This window comes from Rhinatrema bivittatum, chromosome 1, assembly GCF_901001135.1.
Source record: "Rhinatrema bivittatum chromosome 1, aRhiBiv1.1, whole genome shotgun sequence".
Taxonomy (NCBI): domain Eukaryota; kingdom Metazoa; phylum Chordata; class Amphibia; order Gymnophiona; family Rhinatrematidae; genus Rhinatrema; species Rhinatrema bivittatum.
This window is the reverse complement of record NC_042615.1, coordinates 583,261,781-583,285,242: the sequence shown is the minus strand read 5'-3', so window position 1 is coordinate 583,285,242 and position 23,462 is coordinate 583,261,781. Positions and strand designations below refer to the sequence as shown.

At 44.0% G+C, this 23,462-nt stretch overlaps 1 protein-coding gene and 1 long non-coding RNA gene across 4 annotated transcripts in view; one reads left to right on the top strand and one right to left on the bottom strand.

Annotated features, from left to right (window-relative positions):
* The window catches only part of LOC115100241 (gastrula zinc finger protein XlCGF57.1-like), a 48,576-nt gene extending 31,825 nt beyond the window's left edge, over positions 1 to 16,751 (top strand). For 2 of the 3 annotated variants that reach the window (XR_003859005.1, XR_003859008.1), the window contains exons 6-7: positions 248 to 369; positions 832 to 980. Coding sequence is in view for 1 of the 3 variants with exons in the window: in XM_029618606.1 (XP_029474466.1) it covers positions 15,102 to 16,471 (1,370 nt within the window). In the remaining 2 variants the exon portion in view is untranslated. Of the gene's footprint in view, positions 1 to 247; positions 370 to 831; positions 981 to 15,101 lie in introns of those variants that run through there. The other variant, XM_029618606.1, reaches the window with a different exon arrangement.
* The window catches only part of LOC115100253, a 34,602-nt gene continuing 26,250 nt past the window's right edge, over positions 15,111 to 23,462 (bottom strand). Inside the window, exon 3 of the long non-coding RNA XR_003859011.1 lies at positions 15,111 to 15,221. This is a non-coding gene — a long non-coding RNA (uncharacterized LOC115100253). The remainder of the gene's footprint in view (positions 15,222 to 23,462) is intronic.

The window sequence follows — 23,462 nt, the reverse complement described above, 5'->3', positions numbered from 1 at the left end:
GGCGTTTGAGTCGACGTACTACAGTTTCCATTTACAGGTCTCTTACCGCTGTCTCTTTACGCTAATATACACGGAGGCTTTTCAGTCTCTTGCAGAATCTTCTGAATATCTTCTCTGGGACTGGCGTTCAAGCCGACGCATTACAGTTTTTATAAACATTATTTACAGGATTTTACCATTGTTAACCCCTATATTTAGTTCCACCTTTATTTTGAATTAAAATCCATTCTTTTGTTAATTTTTCTAGGTTTAGTTACTTGTACCATACCGCGGGTGGCCTTCCCTCACCGACGCGTGGCAAAGGATCTTTAATCGCGCCACGGTCTACCCAATGTAGAAGCTCTCCCTGCTATGCGAATCGGATCTCAGGTATCCTTTTGAAACCATTTATTAGTATATCTTTATTTCTTTAACTTCTATTTTTGTTTTTTTCATTGTTTTGGTTTTTTTTGACTTTAACAGCCCTGTGCATGTCCCTTTTCAGTATATTTTGGCCCCCACGCCATAAATTCCTGTTGATCACTCCAGTAAGTTTTTTTTTTTTTTACTGATTTCTGCCTATATTGGTTTATAACCAATTTGTTTATTTTTGCAGTTTTGAACTTTATCCTTACCTCCTTTCTTTGTTTGATCTGTTTAGATTGCATACAGTCAGTCCACAGTACCCTGCACTGAGATGCTCCAGTCCTTAAGGGTTTACCTGTTTTGTTGTTTCAATTTTATATGCATGTTCTTTCCTGGTTATCCTCCTTGTTCAGTTGTCAAGTAATCTTTTTGCATTTATGTGTTCGCCTATCTCCTCAATATCTTGTTTACTTTTTTGATTTATAGATATATGGAAGGCCTGGTCCCCCTGAGCAGCCCTGATGCGAAACACAGCCGTGTCGTGGTCCTTGTTCTCACACTATATTTGATTGTTCAGTTATAAACCTTATCACTTTTGTGACTGTATTCATAATTAAAAGTCTTGCTGCTAAGAAGTATTGACCACTGTACATTGTTTCCCACACATCCTTTCCGTTATGCATAATACTAAACAGAAAAAAAGGATACTTATGAGTAATTATAAAACTAATTATAAATGATCAAAAAACTTAGAAAAACAAGCATAATGACTTATCTGTGGCATGCCTGAAGGTGTTTCATTGCTTCCTCACCGCTCTCTAGCATACCCTTCATAGACCTGATCTCCTGAGGGCCCCCTTTTCATCATATTGTATGACAACATATCATAATAAGCTCCAAAATCTCTGGCGTTCTGCCCATGGCTTAGTTTGGTCCCAGACGTGCCTGACTCACGGAGCTATAGGTAGGCTGGGGGTCTTACCCATCCTAGGGAGGGGAGGCAGCTGGGTATAATTTGAGGCCTTTTGTCTATTTGAGGCCTATTTGTAGCATATCCTATCTGTTTTAAGGGGGAAGTGGGAGGGCAGTTTAAATCAGTGGGATAGATATCTGCAGGGGAATATCCAGGGTTACCTCAGGCAGTGGGTAGTGATCACTGCGGGAGCAATTAATTTAGAGGTGGACTTATGGCAGAGATTGATTACACATTAGCAGTCAAGGTATAAAACAATAAAAAGTTTAAAAAAAAAAAAAAAACAACTGTAATGAAACAATTCTATGTTAGCTTCTGTTGGGTGGTTAGGTTCTCTAAACGGCTCTAAGGGCAAGGGAGGAGGGATAGGAAAGAGCTCTTGCTCAGGTGGTGATGAGGAAGTAGGAGAAGGTGGAGGGGGTGATAGTTCCAGCAGGGACAGGATTCCTCTGCATGGATTTTCTGTATTTTTCGTTGCAGTGATTTCAACTGGATTTTATACTGACATTTCATAGTTTTATCCAAAAATATCTGTAATATACCCTTAGTTATAGAATATTTGCCTTTTTCATCATAAAGAGATAAATTATACATAACTTCCGTAATTATAATGGGATCAAAAGAACCCCTAGTTAGCCAAGCCAAGGGTCCCTGTTTTTTTTTTTTTAGTCCATTCCTCAGTTTTCTGTGTATAGTGGGAGTATTGATTTATATGACTAGCAGAAGGTGCTAAGCATCTGTGTGAGTAGGAAAAAGTGTTTAAAACAGAAAGCAAGAAAGACATGATACAAAGGAATGCTAAAACTAATAATATTATTCAGCTGAAATGTGTGGTGCCTATATGCATCACCTTGCACTTATCCACATTAAATTTCATCTGCCATTTGGATGCCCAATTTTCCAGTCTCACAAGGTCTTCCTGCAATTTATCACAATCTGCTTGTGATTTAACTACTCTGAACAATTTTGTGTCATCTGCAAATTTGATTATCTCACTCGTCGTATTTCTTTCCAGATCATTTATAAATATATTGAAAAGTAAGGGTCCCAATACAGATCCCTGAGGCACTCCACTGTCCACTCCCTTCCACTGAGAAAATTGTCCATTTAATCCTACTCTTTGTTTCCTGTCTTTTAACCAGTTTGCAATCCACGAAAGGACATCGCCACCTCTCCCATGACATTTTACTTTTCCTAGAAGCCTCTCATGAGGAACTTTGTCAAACGCCTTCTGAAAATCCAAGTATACTATATCTACCGGTTCACCTTTATCCACATGTTTATTAACTCCTTCAAAAAAGTGAAGCAGATTTGTGAGGCAAGACTTGCCCTGGGTAAAGCCATGCTGACTTTGTTCCATTAAACCATGTCTTTCTATATGTTCTGTGATTTTGATGTTTAGAACACTTTCCACTATTTTTCCTGGCACTGAAGTCAGGCTAACCGGTCTGTAGTTTCCTGGATCGCCCCTGGAGCCCTTTTTAAATATTGGGGTTACATTTGCTATCCTCCAGTCTTCAGGTACAATGGATGATTTTAATGATAAGTTACAAATTTTTACTAATAGGTCTGAAATTTCATTTTTTAGTTCCTTCAGAACTCTGGGGTGTATACCATCCAGTCCGGGTGATTTACTACTCTTCAGTTTGTCAATCAGGCCTACCACATCTTCTAGATTCACCGTGATTTGATTCAGTCCATCTGAATCATTACCCATGAAAACCTTCTCCATTACAGGTACCTCTCCAACATCCTCTTCAGTAAACACCGAAGCAAAGAAATCATTTAATCTTTCCGCGATGGCCTTATCTTCTGTAAGTGCCCCTTTAACCCCTCGATCATCTAACGGTCCAACTGACTCCCTCACAGGTTTTCTGCTTCGGATATATTTTAAAAAGTTTTTACTGTGAGTTTTTGCCTCTACAGCCAACTTCTTTTCAAATTCTCTCTTAGCCTGTCTTATCAATGTCTTACATTTAACTTGCCAACGTTTATGCTTTATCCTATTTTCTTCTGTTGGATCCTTCTTCCAATTTTTGAATGAAGATCTTTTGGCTAAAATAGCTTCTTTCACCTCCCCTTTTAACCATGCCGGTAATCGTTTTGCCTTCTTTCCACCTTTCTTAATGTGTGAAATACATCTGGACTGTGCTTCTAGAATGGGATTTTTTAACAATGACCACGCCTCTTGGGCATTTTTTACTTTTGTAGCTGCTCCTTTCAGTTTTTTTCTAACAATTTTTCTCATTTTATCAAAGTTTCCCTTTTGAAAGTTTAGCATGAGAGCCTTGGATTTGCACACTGTTTACCCAGTCAATATTGGGGTAATTGAAGTCTCCCATTATTTCCGCACTACCAATTTGGTTAGCTTCCCTAATTTATTTATTTTATTATTTATTTATTTAAAGCTTTTCTATACCGGCATTCATGATACAATCATATCATGCCGGTTTACAAATAACAGGGGGGTGCAATAACTTTGTTCTTTTTAACCAGTGCAGAGGAAGCAAAAAGTTACAATATAACAAGGTTGTTGAAACTGGGGGAGGAAGAAAAGAATAGACAAGAATAAATATAAATCTTTACAGAGGTAGATTATTTACATTGTGCAGTAATGTCTCTTTATGGATATTATTTACATTGTGCAGTAAGGTCTCTCAATGGATAATAGACTCTGGAGTGCTTGATTGCTGTAGGATCTCTCCTTGGATATTAGTGTCGGGAAAGGCTTGTTTAAATAGCCAAGTCTTAAGCCTTTTTCTGAATGTTAATAGGCAAGGTTCAAGTCTGAGATCAGGTGGTAAGGTATTCCAAAGAGCGGGGCCCGCTGTAGAGAAGGCCCGGTCTCTGAGTGTAATATGGTGAGTAGATTTAATTGGGGGAACAGTCAGTGATCCTTTGTAGGCTTCTCTGATGGGTCTGGATGATGTGTGTAGTCTGAGGGGGATTTGGAGGTTGAGAGGGGCTAGGGAGTGGATGGATTTATGGATGATGGTGAAGGACTTGTGTAGGATTCTGTAGTGTATTGGCAGCCAGTGTAGATTTATTAGAATGGGAGAGATGTGGTCTCTTCTTCTGGAATTTGTCAGGATTCTGGCTGCCACATTCTGGAGCATCTGAAGTGGTTTAATGGAAGAGGATGGGAGGCCTAGTAAGATAGAGTTGCAATAATCTATCTTGGAGAATATTACGGATTGTAGGACTGTTCTGAAGTCCTGAAAGTGTAGGAGTGGTTTCATTCTTTTGATTACCTGCAGCTTGTAGAAGCAGTTCTTGGTTGTATTGTTGATAAATGTTTTTAGATTCAAATGTTTGTCCATTACTACCCCTAGGTCTCTTGCTTGTGTAACAATGGTGTCATTGGAGCAGTTTGTGGGGAGTTGCTGTTTTTGGGTGTGATGAGGAGGAATTCCATTTTCGCCGAGTTTAGAATCAGATTTAGGTTTGCGAGGAGTCTGTTGATCTCTTGGAGGCAGTATTCCCAGTGTTTAAGAGTTTTTGTGATAGATTCTTTGATGCGTATCAGAATTTGAACGTCGTCAGCGTATAAGAAATGTTTTAGTTGTAGGTTAGTTAACAGTTGGCATAGGGGAAGAAGGTATATGTTGAATAGCGTTGGGGATAGTGAGGAGCCTTGAGGGACTCCTTGTGAGGAATTGTAGCGGGGGGATTCATTATTATTGATTTTAACTTTGTAACCTCTGTTACTAAGGAATGTTTTGAACCATGTGTGAGCCGAGCTTGTTATTCCAATGTCCGAGAGACGGTTGAGGAGGGTGGCATGGTTGACAGTATCGAAAGCTGCCGACAGGTCCAGTAGAATTAGTTAGGAAAGATTGTCCTTTGTCCAAGCCCATGATGAGGTGGTCTGTTAGCGATAGGAGTAGGGTTTCAGTGCTTAAAGCCTTGCGAAACCCGTATTGTGTGGTTTCGTGATCTTCGAGGTAGTTAGAGAGTTGTGAATTGACCAGTTTTTCCAAAATCTTTGCTACAAAAGGCAGGTTGGAGATTGGGCGGAAGTTGTTTGGATTCTTGGGATCCAAGTCTGGCTGCTTTAGTAGTGGTTTCAGAGAGGCAGTTTTTAGGGCGTTAGGGAAGATTCCTTGTGTTAAGGAACAATTTACAATGTCCGCTAGTGGTTTGGAGATAGTTTCTGGTATTAGTAGAAGTAGTTTTGACGGTATTAGGTCGAAGGGATGGGAGGACGGTTTCATTTTCTTTAACAGGGATTGGATCTCTAAGGCGGAGGTAGGTTCAAACGCATCCAGTGAGATTCTTTTGTTGAGTAGTTGGTAGGAGCTAGTCAGAGGGGTGGGACTGGGTGGCAAGAGGGTTAAGAGATTGGTGATTTTACTTTGGATGAATAGGGCTAGTTTCTCTTAGCATTTCACTGTCCGTCTCACCATCTTGACCAGGTGGACGGTAGTATACCCCTATCACTATAGTTTTCCCCGACACACAAGGGATTTCTACCCATAAAGATTCAATTTTGTATTTAGTCTCATGCAGGATGTTTATCCTGTTGGACTCTATGCCATCCCAGACATAAAGCGCCACACCTCCTCCCGAGTGCTCCTCTCTGTGCAATATAATTTGTACCCCGGTATAGCACTGTCCCATTGGTTATCCTCTTTCCACCATGTCTCTGAGATGCCAATTAAGTCTATGTCATCATTCACTGCTATACATTCTAATTCTCCCATCTTAATTCTTAGACTTCTGGCATTAGCATACAAACATTTCAAAGTTTGTTTTTTGTTTGTATTTTCATTCTGCTTTTTAATTGATAGGGATAAGTTAGAATATTTTAGCTCAGGTGAGTTTTTATTTACAAGCACTTGGACTACTTTTCTAATTATTGGAACCTCACTGTCGGGATGCCCTAATTCTAATGCATCATTAGTATCCTTTAAAGATGCGTCTCTCCGAACCATGCGCTGCTGAGCGACTGTCGGCTTTCCCCTTTGTTCTAGTTTAAAAGCTGCTCTATCTCCTTTTTAAAGGTTAGCGCCAGCAGTCTGGTTCCACCCTGGTTAAGGTGGAGCCCATCCCTTTGGAAGAGACTCCCCCTTCCCCAAAAGGTTCCCCAGTTCCTAACAAAACTGAATCCCTCTTCCTTGCACCACCGTCTCATCCTCGCATTGAGACGCCGGAGCTCTGCCTGCCTCTGGTGACCTGCGCGTGGAACAGGGAGCATTTCAGAGAATGCTACCCTGGAGGTTCTGGATTTAAGCTTTCTACCTAAGAGCCTAAATTTGGTTTCCAGAACCTCCCTCCCACATTTTCCTATGTCGTTGGTGCCCACATGTACCACGACAGCCGGCTCCTCCCAGGCACTGTCTAAAATCCTATCTAGGTGACGCGTGAGGTCCGCCACCTTCGCACCAGGTAGGCATGTTACCAGGCGATCCTCACGCCCACCAGCCACTCAGCTATCTACATTCCTAATAATCGAATCACCAACTATGACGGCCGACCTAACCCTTCCCTCCTGGGCAGTAGGCCTTGGGGAGATATCCTCAGTGCGAAAGGACAATGCATCACCTGGAGAGCAGGTCCTTGCTACAGGATCCTTTCCTGCTGCACCTGGTTGGTGCTCTCCCATCATGAGACCTTCTTCCTCCAAGGCAGCACCAAGGCTGCCAGTCTGAAGTTGGACTTGACTACTATGTCCCTGAAGGTCTCATCTATATACCTCTCTGTCTGCCTCAGCTCCTCCAGGTCTGCCACTCTAGCCTCCAGAGATCGGACTCATTCTCTGAGAGCCAGGAGCTCTTTGCATCGCATGCACATGTACAACTACTCACCGGTGGGTAAAAAATCATACATGTGACACTCGATGCAAAAGACTGGGAAGCCCCCCTCTTGCTGCTGGACTGCTGCCTTCATCTCAATTTTGATCAGTTCCTAATTAAGTTTTAGGTTGCTATTTATTTATTTATTTAACATTTTTCTATACCGACCTTCATGGTTAAAAACCATATCAGGACGGTTTACATCGAACAGGGGTAAAATAACTAGATAAAGGAAAAAAACAAAGTTACATTAAAACGAGGACTGTGAACTTGGAAGCTAGAAGAAAAATATAAAGTTAAGTTGAAGGGAGAGAAACAAATTCCGGACTAGAGGTAGTCCAGACTAGAGATAGTTCGTATGTTAGAGACGGTATCCATGCTATCCAGGTATTCAGAGGAGGGGAGGATCCATTAATCATGAGTAGATCACGCCTAATGTGTATCCCAGGGTTCTGGGAAGGCTTGGCGGAACAGCCACGTTTTGAGTTTTTTCTTAAAAGTTAGCAGGCAAGGTTCCAGCCTAAGTTCTGCAGGGAGGTTGTTCCAGATGGCTGGGCCTGCTGTCGAAAATGCTCGGTCCCTAGATGTGATGAGTCGCGTGGCTTTGTTTGGAGGGGCTTGTAGCGTTCCTTTGGATATTTCTCTCATTGGTCTGTTAGAAGTATGGAGTTTTAATGGAATTTCAAGGTCGAGATAAAGGAGATTATAGATGAATTTGTGTATTAATGTTAAAGATTTATGAAGGACTCTATAGTTGACTGGTAACCAGTGTAGATTACGGAGGATGGGTGTAATATGATCACTCCGGTTGGTGCTTGTCAGGATTCTAGCTGCAGCATTCTGTATCATCTGGAGTGGCCTGATGGATGAGCTGGGTAATCCTGTGAAGAGCGCGCTGCAGTAGTCTATTTTGGCAAAAATTAATGATTGAAGTACTGTCCTAAAGTCGTGGAAATATAAAAGAGGTTTGAGTCTTTTTAATACCTGTAATCTGAAGAAGCAGTCTTTGGTTATAGTGTTAATCATACTCTTTAGGTTAAGACGGTTATCAAGTATAACCCCAAGGTCTCTAACTTGAGTATGAGAGAGGGCGTGGTTATGTTGGGCCTGTGACTGGTAGTTGTCTTGGGTGGCGGAAATGAGGAGAAGTTCGGTCTTTTTAGCATTGAGGACCAAATTTAAACTGTTGAGGAGATTAGTGATAGAATGTAGGCAGTTGTTCCAGATCGAGAGTGATTTGGCAATGGATTCCGTTATGGGGATCAAGATCTGCACATCATCTGCATAAATGTAGTGAATAAGGTTGAGACTTGTTAACAGTTGGCACAGGGGGAGGAGGTAGATATTAAAAAGGGTGGGGGACAGGGAGGATCCTTGAGGGACTCCTAGTGATGAATTTGTTGGTGGTGATTCTTTATTATTTATTCTGACCTTGAAGCTTCTATCGCTAAGGAAAGACTTGAACCAGTTGTAGATTTGTCCTGAGATCCCTATGTCTAATAGACGATTCAGGAGGATGGCGTGGTTGACGGTATCGAACGCCGCTGATATGTCTAAAAGGATTAGAAGAAAAGAATGTCCTTTGTCTAGTCCCATAATAATATGGTCAGTTAGGGAGATGAGCAAGGTTTCTGTGCTGCGTGATTTGCGGAAACCATACTGTGAAGGATATAGTATATTGTAATCTTTAAATATTCTGATAGCTGGGTGTTAACCACCTTTTCTGTGAGTTTGGCTAAGAATGGAAGATTCGATATAGGGCGGAAATTTGCTGGTTCACTAGGGTCTAAGTTGTGTTTCTTAAGAAGGGGTTTGAGAGAGGCGTTTTTTAGGTGGTTTGGGTACAGTCCTTGGGTTAAGCAGCAGTTTATAATGTTGGCCAGTGGTCCGGAGATAGTGTTTGGTATGAGTAGGAGTAGCTTGGTTGGTAGGTTGTCTGTTGGATGGCTGGATGGTTTCTGTTTCTTTAGAATGGATTCGATCTCTTTAGATGAAGTTAATTCGAAGTTTTCTAATTTGGCTCCCTTAAGCATGTGGGTATTGGTAAATGAAGCTGGGGTGTTGGTATTGGGTGGGAGGAGGGAGATTGTGTTTGATATCTTCTGCTGAAAGAATATGGCTAGTTCGTTTGCCTTGGATTGAGCTTGTTCGTCTGGGATCGGTGGTGGAAGAGACTTTGTGATTTGAGACACATATGAGAAGAGAGCCTTCGCATCATATTGGAGATCATGGATTTTATTGGCGTAAAAAACTTTTTTTGATTTTAAAATTGATGACCTGTAATAATGTAAGGTTCCTCTGTATGATGAAAGCGTGGAGGGGGAAGGGGCTTTACGCCATTTGTTTTCTTTGTGACTTAGTTCTTGTTTTATCTGTTTGAGTTCATAGGTGAACCAAGGTTGATTTCCTTTTTTTGAGGGGTTAATTCTTTTTGAGATAGATGGGCAGAGCTTATTTGCTACATCTTCTGTGATCTTGTGCCAGGAGAGCACCGCTGTGTTGGGGTTGGATAGATCTATATTTTTGAGATCCTTAGTGAGCTGTTCATTGAGTGTCTCGGAAGCACATGATTTCCTGAAGTGAATGGAGGAGAGGTGTTGGGTGGTGGGTGTCTGTTTATTTGAAGTGAGGGTGGTTGTTATCAGATAGTGGTCTGACCAGGGGATGGGGGTACAAGCCGGATCCTTGGTGATGGAGAAATTAGAGTTGATAAAGATAAGGTCCAAGGTATGACCTGCTTTATGTGTGGGTCCGTTCACGATCTGGGTGAATCCCATTGCATTGAGGGCGGTGAGTAGGGCTTCACAATTGGGTGCATGGTGAGAGGCTTCAAAGTGTATGTTAAAGTCTCCCAAGATTATGGTAGGAGAGTCAGTATTGATATGTTTAACGATGGATTCAATAAGGGGGGAGGCGTCTCCTTCCAATACTCCTGGGGGGGGCATAAACTAGTAAGACTTGCAGATGATTAGATTTGAATAAACCTAGTTCTAGTTTGGATTCTGTCTTGATTGTATGAGATGTTAGTCTGAGTTCTTTCTTGGAGGCTAGTAATAGGCCGCCCCCTCGTTTTTTGTGTCTGTGTATAGAGAAAAAATCGTATTTGTGGGTAGGTAATTGATTGATTAGCGCTATATCCGAGTTTTTTAGCCAGGTTTCTGTAATGGCGCAGACGTCAGGGTTACAGTCTAAGAGATAGTCGTTGAGGATATGAGTTTTTTTTGTCAGGGATTGAGAATTGAATAGGGTCACTAAGAGAAGTGTTAGACCTAGGAGCTGAGTCAGGGGAGTGATCAAGATAGGGATGAGAGATTTAGGAGTTCTTGCTGGAGGGGATTGAGCTGGAAGCATGTTGAAGAGGTGGCGGTGATATCTGATGGGAATATGCTGGGTCAACATATTTGTGTTACTCAGGACTTGTTGTGAGAGCAGAGATGAGATGAGACTTGGTTAAGGGTCCTGGGTGGTTGTTGTTTCAGGCCTCGCTTTCCGATGAATTACTTGATTGAAAATGGTTGTTTGAGTCGCGGGCGTGTGGAGTCGGAAGGGGGCTGCTCAGGGACTGCACAAAGGGGCCCACTGAGGAGCAAACCACTTTTTTGCGCCCTTTTGACGAGGAGCGGCGCCCGAGCTCAGGTTTGTTTAAATGTCCCTCTCCCTCGCTGATTGATTGCTTGAGCTGGTGGGCGGGTCTATTGTGCCGCTGCTTGTGGGATCGGAACTAAGGCCTGCCGAGGGGAAGGGATGAAACCTTGAGGCCTTACCCCTACAGGTCCGGGCGCCGATCGCGCAGGCCTCCCTTCCTTGATGCACAAACGGTAGTAGACGCGGTAGTGTCAGCGTTTTGAGCTGGAGTGGAGATATCCTTCAATTTTCTTTGGTAATGGCGTGGGGCTTCCTCAGGGCTATACGAAGGGGCGAGACAAAGGGGCAGGCCCCTTTGTCGCGCTCCTTCGGCGCGAGACGCCGGCGTGAGACGCCGGAGTGAGATGATTTTTTAAACTTCCCTCTGCTGCTGTCTGATTGGCCGGATCTGGCTGGTGGGCGGGTCTTAGCGCCGTGGGTTCGCTGCTCTTACAGCATGGTCGGCGATCGGGCCCGCCGGGGGAAGGGAATTTAACAGGCCTTACCCCGACGGGTCTGGGCGCCGATCGCGCAGGCCTCCCCTCCGAAGAGCCTCAGGTGAGTATGGGCAGCAGGCAGGCAGTCAGACGCAGCGCCGGAGGGAGATGATTTTTTAAACTTCCCTCTGCTGCTGTCTGATTGGCCGGATCTGGCTGGTGCATCGCATGCACATGTACAACTACTCACCGGTGGGTAAAAAATCATACATGTGTCACTCGATGCAAAAGACTGGGAAGCCCCCCTCTTGCTGCTGGACTGCTGCCTTCATCTCAATTTTGATCAGTTCCTAATTAGGTTTTAGGTTGCTATGGGAGTAGGAATGTGTCTAACGTCCGTTAAATGTATTAGTGAATTCACTATGTGTCTGGTAGTGGCCTACCGGGGTCTGATCGAATTATCAATAAAGTTTTTGTTGATTTTTTTTTTTTTTTGTGAAAGTGGATTAAGGGATCAATACCAAGGTCACAGAGTCAAAGGTTCAGTCAGGATTCATTAGAGCAGTGGTTCTCAACCTTTCTAATGCCGTGACCCCGAAATACAGTTCCTCATGTTGGGGTGAGGGTGGGGCTTTGGTCATATGGGGGCGGGGTTATGGATGGGGTTGGATTTTAGTGCATACTTATTTATTATGACATTTATAAACAGAACCACCATTCCTCATAAAACAATAAAATTAAGAAACATAAAGCATCAGTTATAATATTAAAACCATACTAATAAAAGAATATTTTAAAATTACTGATAAATAGAATTTCTATTAATTAAAATCATATACATTTTTATAATTTCCCAAACACCAATAATATTTCAAAACAGCACATATATCAAATAACACACAATAATTAAAACTAATAAGGATTTTAAAAAGCCCCTGCTGTCCATACATGGGAGCTCTTGATTTCCAGTCACCCTGATATTGTCGAGGATTAGGAGGTTATCCTCTCTCTCTCACACATACACTCACATGTCCATTCTCTCTCACACATACACTGTCACATACATACACATTCATGCTCTTATACCCACCATAACCTCTCACTCTCACAGACACTGATACACTCTCAGGGTGTAAGACACTCTCTCCCCCCCCCCCCCCCCAGCCCCACTCACACACACTCTTACTCCCCTGGATTTTCTCATACACACTCATGCTCTCACTCTTACTGGCTCCCTCACAACCTCAGAGCCTCTCAGATAAAACTCTATGCAGCAGAAATAATGCTGAATGTTGAGAATTGTGTTATGCAGACTAATCTGGAAAATGCACTAATTTCTACATGAGTCATAATGAATCAGTCCTCAGCTGCAGGCTTCAATTGATTATCCTGGCTCCCTTTAATTTAATGTTTGCCAAATACAGTTCATGTGTAACAGCAATCCTAATTCTCCACCAGATCAAGCTGATTTCACATCCCACTTCATACTTTGTCACCTCCAGCTGAGTCAAACAATTAATCTAATTACTGCCACTGCTGCCACGTGGCTATTGGGGAGGCACTGATTGCTGCTATTGGCACTGAAGCCCATTCTGCTGCCTCCTCTGTGCAGGCCCCGTGGGTTTCCACTTCCTCCATGTTGATCTCGTACATTGTGAGATCCGCCATAGAGAAAGTGCTACTCTTGCACATTCCCAAAGATTACATGTGCCAATCAGTAAAAAGTAAATTTTTTTTTTTTTACATCTGCTTCCCTTTCTAATTTTTTGCCATTTCCTTTTATATTGCCTTTTTTTCTATTTCTTTTCTCTCCACCTGTCTTCTTCCCTCAAACACACAGTCAGGTTCTCATTCTCACATGCATTTCTCTCTCACACACACATATACACAGGCTCTCACTGGCACAGGCTGTCTGAGTCTCACACACAGGCTCTCTCACACCCCCACATGCTGCCTTGCTCAAGCACAGGCTCTCACTCTTACATGCTGTCTCTTTCACACACACAGAGGCTCTCACATGCTGTCTCTGCAAACACACACAGTCTCTCAACTCATCTCATACTCGCACACAGCTCTCTCTCACCTCTGGGCCTCTTCTTTACGGGTTGCCACAGGATGGGCTCTGCAGTGGCCCTAGTCTTCCCGGCCCCGCTGCTCCTCTTCTGCACGCGGCTGAAGCGCCTCTTCTACCCACGCGGCTGACGCGCCTCCTCCTTCCTCCCCGTGCGACTCCGGCAACATTTGTCTTCCGGGGCAGGGCGGGCAGGAAGGAAGTAGGAGGAGCACCTGCAGTGGCTGATACACCTCCTTCCTGCCTGCGCGGCTCCAGCAACATACGTCACTGCAACGCGCTAGCTTTTTGGGTCATGTCTCTTCCCTTTTGGGGTTGGAGAAGGCAGGTCGCCAGCTTCGCCCCGCCTCCCCCGCAGCAGCCGCGGCCCGGCAAAAAACCCCACGGCCTGGTACTGGTCCGCGGACCGGTGGTTGGGGACCTGCTTTAGGCGACCCCTGCGTTTTGGTCGTTCGACCCCCGCCGGGGTCGCGACCCACAAGTTGAGAACCGCTGCATTAGAGGGTGTGGTTGAAGTGATTAACTAACTGATAGAAATGGAGGCTATAATGGCAAATAAAGAATACAAGGCCCTTTAGTCTCTGCCTCTCCAGTTGGTGGTGTGGGTGATGCAATTGTGATGTTATACACCTGGGAGGAAGTCAGTAACCAATGTGATAGATGTGCATTTCTAAGCAGGCTGCTCAAATCTTAGGGATCAGTGAATGCATTCATCTTTGCTTTTTAGAGATTAACAGTTAATACTCAGCATTTAGAGATTAACAGTTAATACTCAGCATTTAGCATTTATTAAGCATGTATTGGCCTTCCTTATTCACACTCATCACAAATTAACAGTTTGAGATGAATTACAAAAGTATTCACATAGATAATAAAATTTAAGTTGGAAAGCAGCTGCATTTATTCATGGCAGAGCAGGGTAATGAATAACAGGCATGCCAGTAGTGTTATAATGCAAGGGTTGTGGGTCAGCAGTCTCCAGGGAGACCTTCTGAAGTCTGCCATATTATTCTCTCTGTACTTGCTGCCTTTCTGGCCCACAGTGCAAAGCTGAAGCAATTAGGATTCAAATAACCTACTCTCCACAAGGGGCCATCAAGTCCATACTGCAACAGAGGATACCCAGGGTAAAGAGCAAATGGACCACAGTGAGCTCAAAGTATAAGAGCCAGAAGCTAGAGCCACACCCTCCTTCCCCAAAATGATTCCACTGCACAACTTCATGACTTTAGGGGAAAGGAAATGTTTCCAAGTGGCATCTGCATGAGGGAGATATTAAGAAAACTATAAGAAGGGTGGTAAAGGATCATAGAGTAGGGAAAAAGATTTTCTGTGGGAGAGACTGTCAGAAGGGGATGTTCCCTTTTAGATGTATTTGATCAGAAGCATAGTTTAGTATTGGGATGCCTGCTTTGCACAATGTTTATTTGGGATTTATGTGGAAAGAAAATTGGTAACATACTGATTTTTCCAAGGGGCATCGGAATAAGAAAATTTTAAGAATGCAAGGTGGAAAAATACTTCTACAATATGTGGAGAAAGGAAGGAGCTGGTAAGGGATCTGGGGTGTTTGAAAAGCAGGGAAGGTAGGGAGGCATCATCTCTTGAGAAATTTGTGAGTAGGATTTTGGTCACAGTGGCTATTTGGGACACTAGGAAGAAGACTAAAGTTTATCTTCTTTATTCAGTTGAGTAACTATGTACCACTGTGTGAAGCAAGATATTGGACTAAATCAACTACAAAATATAGTAGGTTGCTATTGCCACAGCAACTAAACATTCACACTAAATATCTTGTTTTGCATCTTAAGTATGTTTTCAAACACATTCATTGAATTCTTGCTTTAATTTGGCAGTTGGTGGGCCACACAACAGAGAAGGGGGAGAGGTACAATCCATATCATCTCATGAAACACTGGAACTGCAGGAGAATGATGTTCTGTCTTCTAACCAGAAGAATGCCAGACAAATCCAGTCTAAGACAAAGAGAAGAAGTCAGAGAAACTCTGTGAAGACCAGATTCTACAAATCTACAGATCCTGAAAAGAGCTTCAGTAAACCAATGAATACTATCGTCCAAACCAGAGCTCAGGCAAAGAAAAGACCATACTCATGTGCTGAATGTAAAATGAGCTTCAGTGTGAAAGCACAACTTACAAAACATAAGAACAGTCACATAAAAGAAAAACCATGTACAGATCCTGAAAATAAGAAAAGCTTTCATAGGAAGACAAATCTGGAACATCATATGAAGGCTCATGAAGGAGAGAGCCGATATAAATGTTCTGAGTGTGGGACAGGCTTCTATCTCAGATCAGCTTTTGAAGCTCATAAGAGAATTCACACAGGAGAGAAGCCATTTAAATGTACAGAATGTGAGAGAACCTTCCGTGTAAACAGGGCTCTGCAAACACATATAAGAATCCATACCGGGCAGAGACCTTTTAAATGCACTGAATGTGAGAAAAGCTTCATAAAAAGTGAACACCTTAAAGTCCATAAAAGGTGTCACACAGGAGAGAGGCCATACAAATGTACAGACTGTGACAAAAGCTTCAAATCTAATTCGCATCTTTCAGTTCATAAGAAATGTCACTTATCAAAACAATTTAAATGCACTGAATGTGGGAAAGGTTTTAGAAATCACTCACGTATGATAAGTCACATGGGTAGCCACAGTCTCCGCTTGAAAGAGAAACTTTTTAGGTGTACTGAATGTGAAAAGTGCTATTATTCAAATTACAAGCTCAAGTGTCATCTAAGAACCCACACAGGAGAGAGACCATATAAATGCACTGAATGTGAGAAGAGCTTCCACATGAAGAGAAGTCTTATTGATCATACAAGAACCCACACTGGGGAAAAGCCGTATAAGTGTACTGAATGTGAGAAAAGCTACAGTGATAAAACAGATATTCGAGTGCATAAGAGAATCCACACAGGAGAGAAACCATATAGTTGTACTGAATGTGAGAAAAGCTTTGCTATAAAGTCAGTTCTTAATGTTCATAAGAGAATCCATACTGGCGAGCGGCCATACAAGTGTAGCGAGTGTCAGAAAAGCTATATTGACTTATCAGCTCTGTCGACACATCAGAGATTACATAAGGGAGACAAACCATATTTCTGTCTTGCATGTGGGATAACCTTTGTTTCTAGTTCACATCTTTTAAGACACCAGAGAAGTCACTCAGGTGAGAGCCAAGGACAAGCTGATGCTAAATAAACCTGCCATGACCGGCTGTAAGACAGGTCAAAAGTTCAGTATAAATGAATAGAATATAAAAAAGCTTTTGATAGTATCCCAGACTCTTGGATAATAAATTGCCTTGAGTGAATCCTGGATGATTGAGTAAATCAAATTTACCGTGAAAATGTAGCACACTATATTCCATGTAAATTATGAAGATGGACAATATATTATTCTCAATATCAAAATCCAGGAAGGAATATTTCAGGGAGATTCCCTTTCAACACTGCTTTTTTTTTTTTTTTGCTTGGCAACAAATCCCCTGAGTACTCTTGGGCTATGGATTTGGTAATTTTATTTTTTATTTTATTTTTTATTTTTCTCTATCAATTTTCAAAACGGTGTACAATAAAATTTATGAAACACAAATACAAATGAATTTTTGAAATACATATTTAAAATAAAAACCATCATTTTTAATATAAATGTTTCTGAAAACAGCAAATGCACTTTAAAATCTCAAGAGAATACTAAAATCAGTCAAAAACCTGTGAAAATAGCCAGGATTTCACCAGTTTTCAATATTTCATAAAATAACTCTGAATGTTTAATGGTAGCAAATTCTAAATCAAAGGAGCCCGATATTGATAAGTAGTTTGTTTAGTATTTAAGATTTCCTGTTGAGAAGATCTCAAAATTCATATACGTTTATAGGGCAGAAAAAGGTTGGCCAAATAATCTGATTTTCCCTTAGATGAAATCTTATACGTAAAGTAGTTTTAAAACAATCCTGTGTTGAATCAGCAGTCAATGAAGTTTTTGCAATAATGGAGAGACATGATCAAATTTGGATATTCTAAAAATAATTCATGCCACTGTGTTTTGAAGTAACTGAATTAGTCTCAAATTTACTTCTGTGATATCCATATATAACCAGTTACAGTAATCAATCTGTGACAAAACAGAACACAAGAAAACATTTCTAAATCAGATTTACATAAGTGGCGCCTTGGAGGACCCTTGCTTCGACATGGAGAGAGCATTATCTAAATTCATATCCAAAAGTGTAATCACCTCTACTAAAGGAATGTTAGCATCTTTCATACAGGAAGTCAATTTAATATTAGATTTCTACCTCCCAAACCAAGTGGCTTCTAATTTGTGTGGATTAACCAGAATGTGATCAGACAACCAATAGGATGCCGTGATAAAATAGCCAATCCCATCATATCTGAACCAGAATCTGAGTTGAAAGTTGCTAAAACTTGAATTAAGTAAAGGTACTAAAATAAGATTAAAAAGCGATGGAGAGAGAATAGACCCCTGAGGAACTCCACAACTTATATTTTTTTGTGACAAGATGTTAGTTATTCTCCCAATCCCTTGAAAAGAATGGTTTTTCAAAAATTATCTAAACCATTTCAAAACAGAACCAGTACTTCCCAATTCCTTTAAGCGGGATAAAAGCAAATCATGGTTAGCAGTGTCAAACACTGAACTCAAGTCAATTGAAACCAAAATTACACCTCTACCTTTATCAATGTTCAACCCAACTTAGACTAAGGCCAATAGAGCCTGTTTCGATACTAATATCTTTACGAAAACCCAGTCCAATGTGAAATCCGGAAGTCACAGTGGAGGCCGAGAAGCAGAACGTAAGGACAGTCTGAGGGTCAGGGCTGGCAGCAGACAGGAACTCCAAAAGATGTACCAAAGTCAGGAACCAGGAAGACAAGCCGAGAGGATCAGGAACAAGGCTGGATCAGGAACTGCAACTTGACGATTCCAGGGAGTGAACCTCGTTGCAAGGCAAAGATCTGAAGCAGCAGCTGGGTTTAAATACCCTGCCGGCGTCTGATGTCATCCAGTGGGCCAGCTGAAGTTTCCCGCCATTGTCCCTTTAATTCTGAGCCCCTTGTGCACGCGCCTAAGGGGCAGGGTCAGAGAGAGAGCTTGGCGGCGTCTCCCTCGTGGGGCCGCCGCCGCAGAGAAGGCCTGCCAAGGCCCTGGGAGCATCAGGGAATGCTGCGGCATGCCGAGAGGCCCAAGGAAGGTAAGAGCCTGGTCCTGGGACCCGTGACCGGGATCGCAACAGTATCCCCCCCTCTTACATCACCTCCGGGTTTACCAGGATGATCCAGATGAAACTGGTGCAGGAGAGATTTGTCCAATATGTGGCTGGCTGGTTCCCACATATTATCCTCAGGACCACATCCTTCCCAAGACAGTAAATACTCCCACCTGCGGTGATGGAAGCAGACAATCCAGTACCTCGCGTACTTGGTAAATGGTATCCGCTGCTGCAGCTATGTCAAGTGACTCAGGTGGCTTCCAATGGAACCTGGAGAGGATCACAGGTTTGAGCAGAGAGACGTGGAATACGTTATGAATTCTCAATGTATTTGGGAGACGTGATAGGACACTGTACCCACTCTCTCAGCAACTCTGAATGGCCCAAAGAACTTAGGTGCCAGGCACTTTGAAGGTAGGCAAAGGTGAATATTCTTTGTGCTGAGCCAAACCTTGTCTCCTGGCAGAAACACCGGGGTCAGGCATCGATGTTGGTCGGCAAATCTTTTAGCTGTAGCAGCCGTGTGCTGTATTCTCACTTGAATTGTGTTCCAGAGGGCATGGAGCTGTTGGGCCGACATCTGGGCTACCGGAGATGGTACAACTAATGGAAGTGGCAGAGGTGACTTGGGTTGTCTCCCATAAACAAGCTGGAAGGGGGATCTCCCTGTGGCAGAATGGGTGTGATTATTGTATGAAAATTCGGACCACGGTAACAAAGACACCCAATTGTCTTGTCTCTCTGCTACAAAAGCTCGAAGGAATGTTTTTAAGGAGCGATTGGTACGCTCTGCTTGTCCATTACTCTGAGGGTGGAACGTGGAGGTGAAATCCAAGCGGAACCCAAATTTCTTGCACAGAGCCTTCCAGTATCTTGCTGTAAACTATGGACCTCTGTCAGAAATGATATGAAGGGGAAGTCCATGAGCTCGAAAGATATGTTGCGTAAAGAGTTGGGCCAACTCCGGCACAGAAGGAAGCTTGGATAGCGGGACAAAATGAGTGATTTTGGAAAATCTATCCACAGTGACCCAAATGACCATTTTCCCTTCAGATAGTGAAAGGTCGACTACAAAATCCATGGATAAATGTGTCCATGGTTCCACGGGAATTGGCAGCGGTTACAGAAGTCCCCAGGGACGACCTGGTAGTGGCTTCTGTTTGGCACAAGTCGGACAGGAGCTTACATATATCCGGACGTCTTGTCCCATGCGAGGCCACCAGTAGTACCGGGAAAGGAGTTCTAAAGTTCTTACTCTACCAGGATGTCCGGCTGTGAGAGAGTCATGTGCCCATGAAAAAACTTCCCTCCTTAGACGCTTTGGAACCACAGTTTTGCCTACTGGGGCTATGACTGTTCGCCACACTAACCTTTACTGGGTCTAGGATGTACCGATGTGGATTACCCAACTCTTCAGGCTCTGTGGTACGTGATAATGCGTCGGCAGGTATATTCTTAGTTGCTGGTGTATAGCGCAGTGAGAAGTGGAAATGGCTGAAGAATAGTGACCAGCGGGCTTGCCTAGGGTTCAGACGTTGAGCTCGGCATAAGAATTCCAAATTTTTGTGATCAGTATATACTACAATGGGGTGTTGAGCTCCCTCCAACCACTGCCACCATTCTTCAAAGGCCAACTTGATAGTTAGAAGATACTTGTCCCCAATACCATAGTTCCTTTCTGCTGCAGAAAATCTTCGAGAGAAGTAACTTCCCTTTGCTGGAAACTTGGCTGAGAACTACGCCTATGGCAATATCAGATGCATCCACCTCCACCACGAAAGGTTATCGAGGGTCTGGGTGATGTAAACAAGTGTCCAACACAAAGGCCTTCTTCAAGTCTTCAAAAGCAAGGCAAGCAGCCAAGGACCATTCTTTGGCGTCAGTTCCTTTCTTAGTGAGAGCTGAGAGGGGTACAACGTTTTGAGAGTAGTGAGGTATAAACTGCCTATAAAAGTTCACAAACCCAAGAAAACGGAGAGCTTTAATTCCAATGGGCCGAGGCCATTCCTTAATGGCGGACACTTTGTCTGGGTCCATATGGAATCCAGTAGATGACACAATATAGCCCAGGAATGGAAGGGATTCCTGCTCAAACAAGCATTTCTCCAATTTCACAAAGAGACGGTTGTCTCTCAAGATCTGTAAGACCCGTCTCACTTGCTGACGATGAGTAGTCACATCTTTAGAGTAAATCAAGACATCATGTAGGTAAACAATGACAGATGAGTGTAGCATTTCCCAGAGTACCTCATTCATCAAGTTTTGGAAGACCGCTGGGGCATTAGACCGAAGGGCATAACAAGGTATTCGTAGTGTCCGTCCTGGGTGTTGAAGGCGGTCTTCCATTCGTCCCCGGGGCGGATTCACACACGATTATAAGCTCCACAAAGATCAAGCTTAGTGAAAACCTTAGCCCCCTGTAGCCTGTCGAGTAGTTCAGGAATGAGTGGTAACGGGTATCGATCCCGTTGTGTGATAGCATTAAGTCTTCTATAGTCAGGTGCAGGGCCTGAGGGACCCGTCCTTCTTCCCTACAAAGAAGAAGCCTGCTCCAGCTGGAGACTTGGAGGGATGGATGAATCCATGGCTAGGTTTTCCTTGATGTATTTCAATATGGCTTGTGTCTCAGGAAGAGATAGAGGATAAACCTGCCCCCTGGGCGGTGTTGTACCAGGCAATAAATCAATAACACTCTCGAACGGTCGGTGCTGTGGTAGAAGTTCAGCCTTTTCTCTGGAAAACACGTCTGCAAATTCTGCATACTGGGAAGGTAGTGCAAGCGAGGTGGTCATTAATGCCACACAGGGCCAAGGCAACGTCGGCAAGCAGGACGAGAAACAATTCAAACTCCAGGCTGCCACTTGTAGGGTGCCCCAATAGATAACAGGAGAGTGTTTCTGGAGCCAAAGTAACCCCAACACGATGGGGTGGACGGCTTTTTCCAAGACTAGGAAGGAGATCTTCTCCATATGAAGGACTCCTGTTCGGAGGGTCACTGGTGTGGTTGAGGCAGAAACACACCCCGGAAGCAGTGTGCCATGAATGAAAGTAATCTGCAATGGTGGGTTACGAGGAAGAACCGGAATCTGTAGCTGTTGTACCAAGTCGGACAGGATAAAGTTCCCTCCCACTCCTGAGTCAATAAATGCGAGAGCGGAGAAAGTCCCTCCGGGATACTCAAGGGTTACTGGGACCGTACATTGAGGAGCAGGGTTGATGCAGCCTAGGGACAGCTCCCCTATGATACCTAGGCTTTTGAGTTTTCCGAATGCTCTCTACACTGGGCCAAGAAGTGGCCCGTGCCGCCACAGTACAGGCAGAGGCCCAGTGTTCGACGTTGTCTCCTTTCCTCCAGAGTCAAGGAGCTACGTCCCAGCTGTATGGGTTCATCTGTAGGAGAATCAGTATGAGGGTTTGATTGAGGTTGTGGAGACATCAGAGGCCTGGAGAAAGCGGGGCCAGAGAGACATGCCTCCGGGGCGGTCAAACCTCACGAGCCCTCTGTTGAAGCCGGCGATCAATTCTACCTGCTAGATCAATCAGGTTGTTGAGATCATCTGGAAGATCTCTGGCTGCCAGTTCATCCTTTATGCGAGCGGACAATCCCTCCAGGAAAATGCCGTGTAAACTGTCCTCTCGCCATCCCAACTCTGTAGCTGGAGTGCAGAACTTGATGGCATAATCTGCTAGTGACCGAGAGCCCTGGCGCAGCTGTAGGAGTTCCGTGGTGCAGTGGAGTGGTGTGCTGGCTCGTCAAACACTTGCTTGAAGTTGTGCACAAATTGCTGGAGATTACTCAGCATGGGATCATTATGCTTCCACAAGGGCGAAGCCCAGGTCAGAGCTTTCCCATCCAGTAGCGACAGGATGTAAGCAATTTTCACTGAGTCAGACGGGAACTGAGTCGGAAGAAGGGAGAACCTTAAATAACATTGGTTTAGGAAACCTCGGCAGTGCTTGGCATCACCAGAGAATCAGGGTGGAGCCGGCAATTGCGTGGAAGCAGCCAGACCAGGAACAGGAACCGGGGGTTCCTCCGGTGGATTAGAGTCCCAGCGATTAGCAAGTTGCTCGACGGTGGCTGCCAGAACATCCAGACAGTGCTGCTGCTGCTGTAGCCGTTGTGCCATTCCAGGAATGGCCTGTAGTCCGGAAATATCTGCCGGGTCCATGGCCTTGCAAACTGTTATGGTTAATGGACCCTTGGGCCGGCCAGCAGATGTTGAAGGAACGCTGAGAAGAAGTCCACAGAAGATGTCTTGGCCGGGAGGTGGAACGGAGTCAGGAGACCAACCAGGAGCTTCACCACTGGAAGCCCGAGGTCCCCCCGGGAGGAGCCCTTGGGGACCCGAGCCATTGGACTTAGGTGCAGTCTCCCGGAGAGGAAAATCCAAGGTGAAATCCGGAAGTCACAGCGGAGGATGAGAAGCAGAACGTAAGGACGGTCTGAGGGTTGGGGCTGGCAGCAGACAGGAACTCCAAAAGACGTACCGAAGTCAGGAACCAGGAAGACAAGCCGAGAGGATCAGGAACAAGGCTGGATCAGGAACTGCAACTTGACGACTCCAGGGAGTGAATCTTGTTCCAAGGCAAAGATCTGAAGCAGCAGCTGGGTTAAAATACCCTGCCGGCGTCTGATATCATCCAGGGGGCCAGCCGAAGTTTCCCACCATTGTCCCTTTAAATCTGAGCCCTTTGCGCGTGCGCCTAAATGGCGGAGTCAGAGAGAGATCACGGTGGCGTCTCCCTCGTAGGGACGCCGCCACAGAGAAGGTCTGCCAAGGCCCGGGGAGCGTCGGGGAATGCTGCGGCATGCCGAGAGGCCCGAGGAAGGTAAGAGCCCAGTCGCGGGACCCGCAACAGGTCAAATAACATTCTTCAAAACGTAATTCCAAGTGGATTTCATTCCATAAAATAGTTCCATCGTAAAAAAATTATTGAACAGGTCTTGAAAAA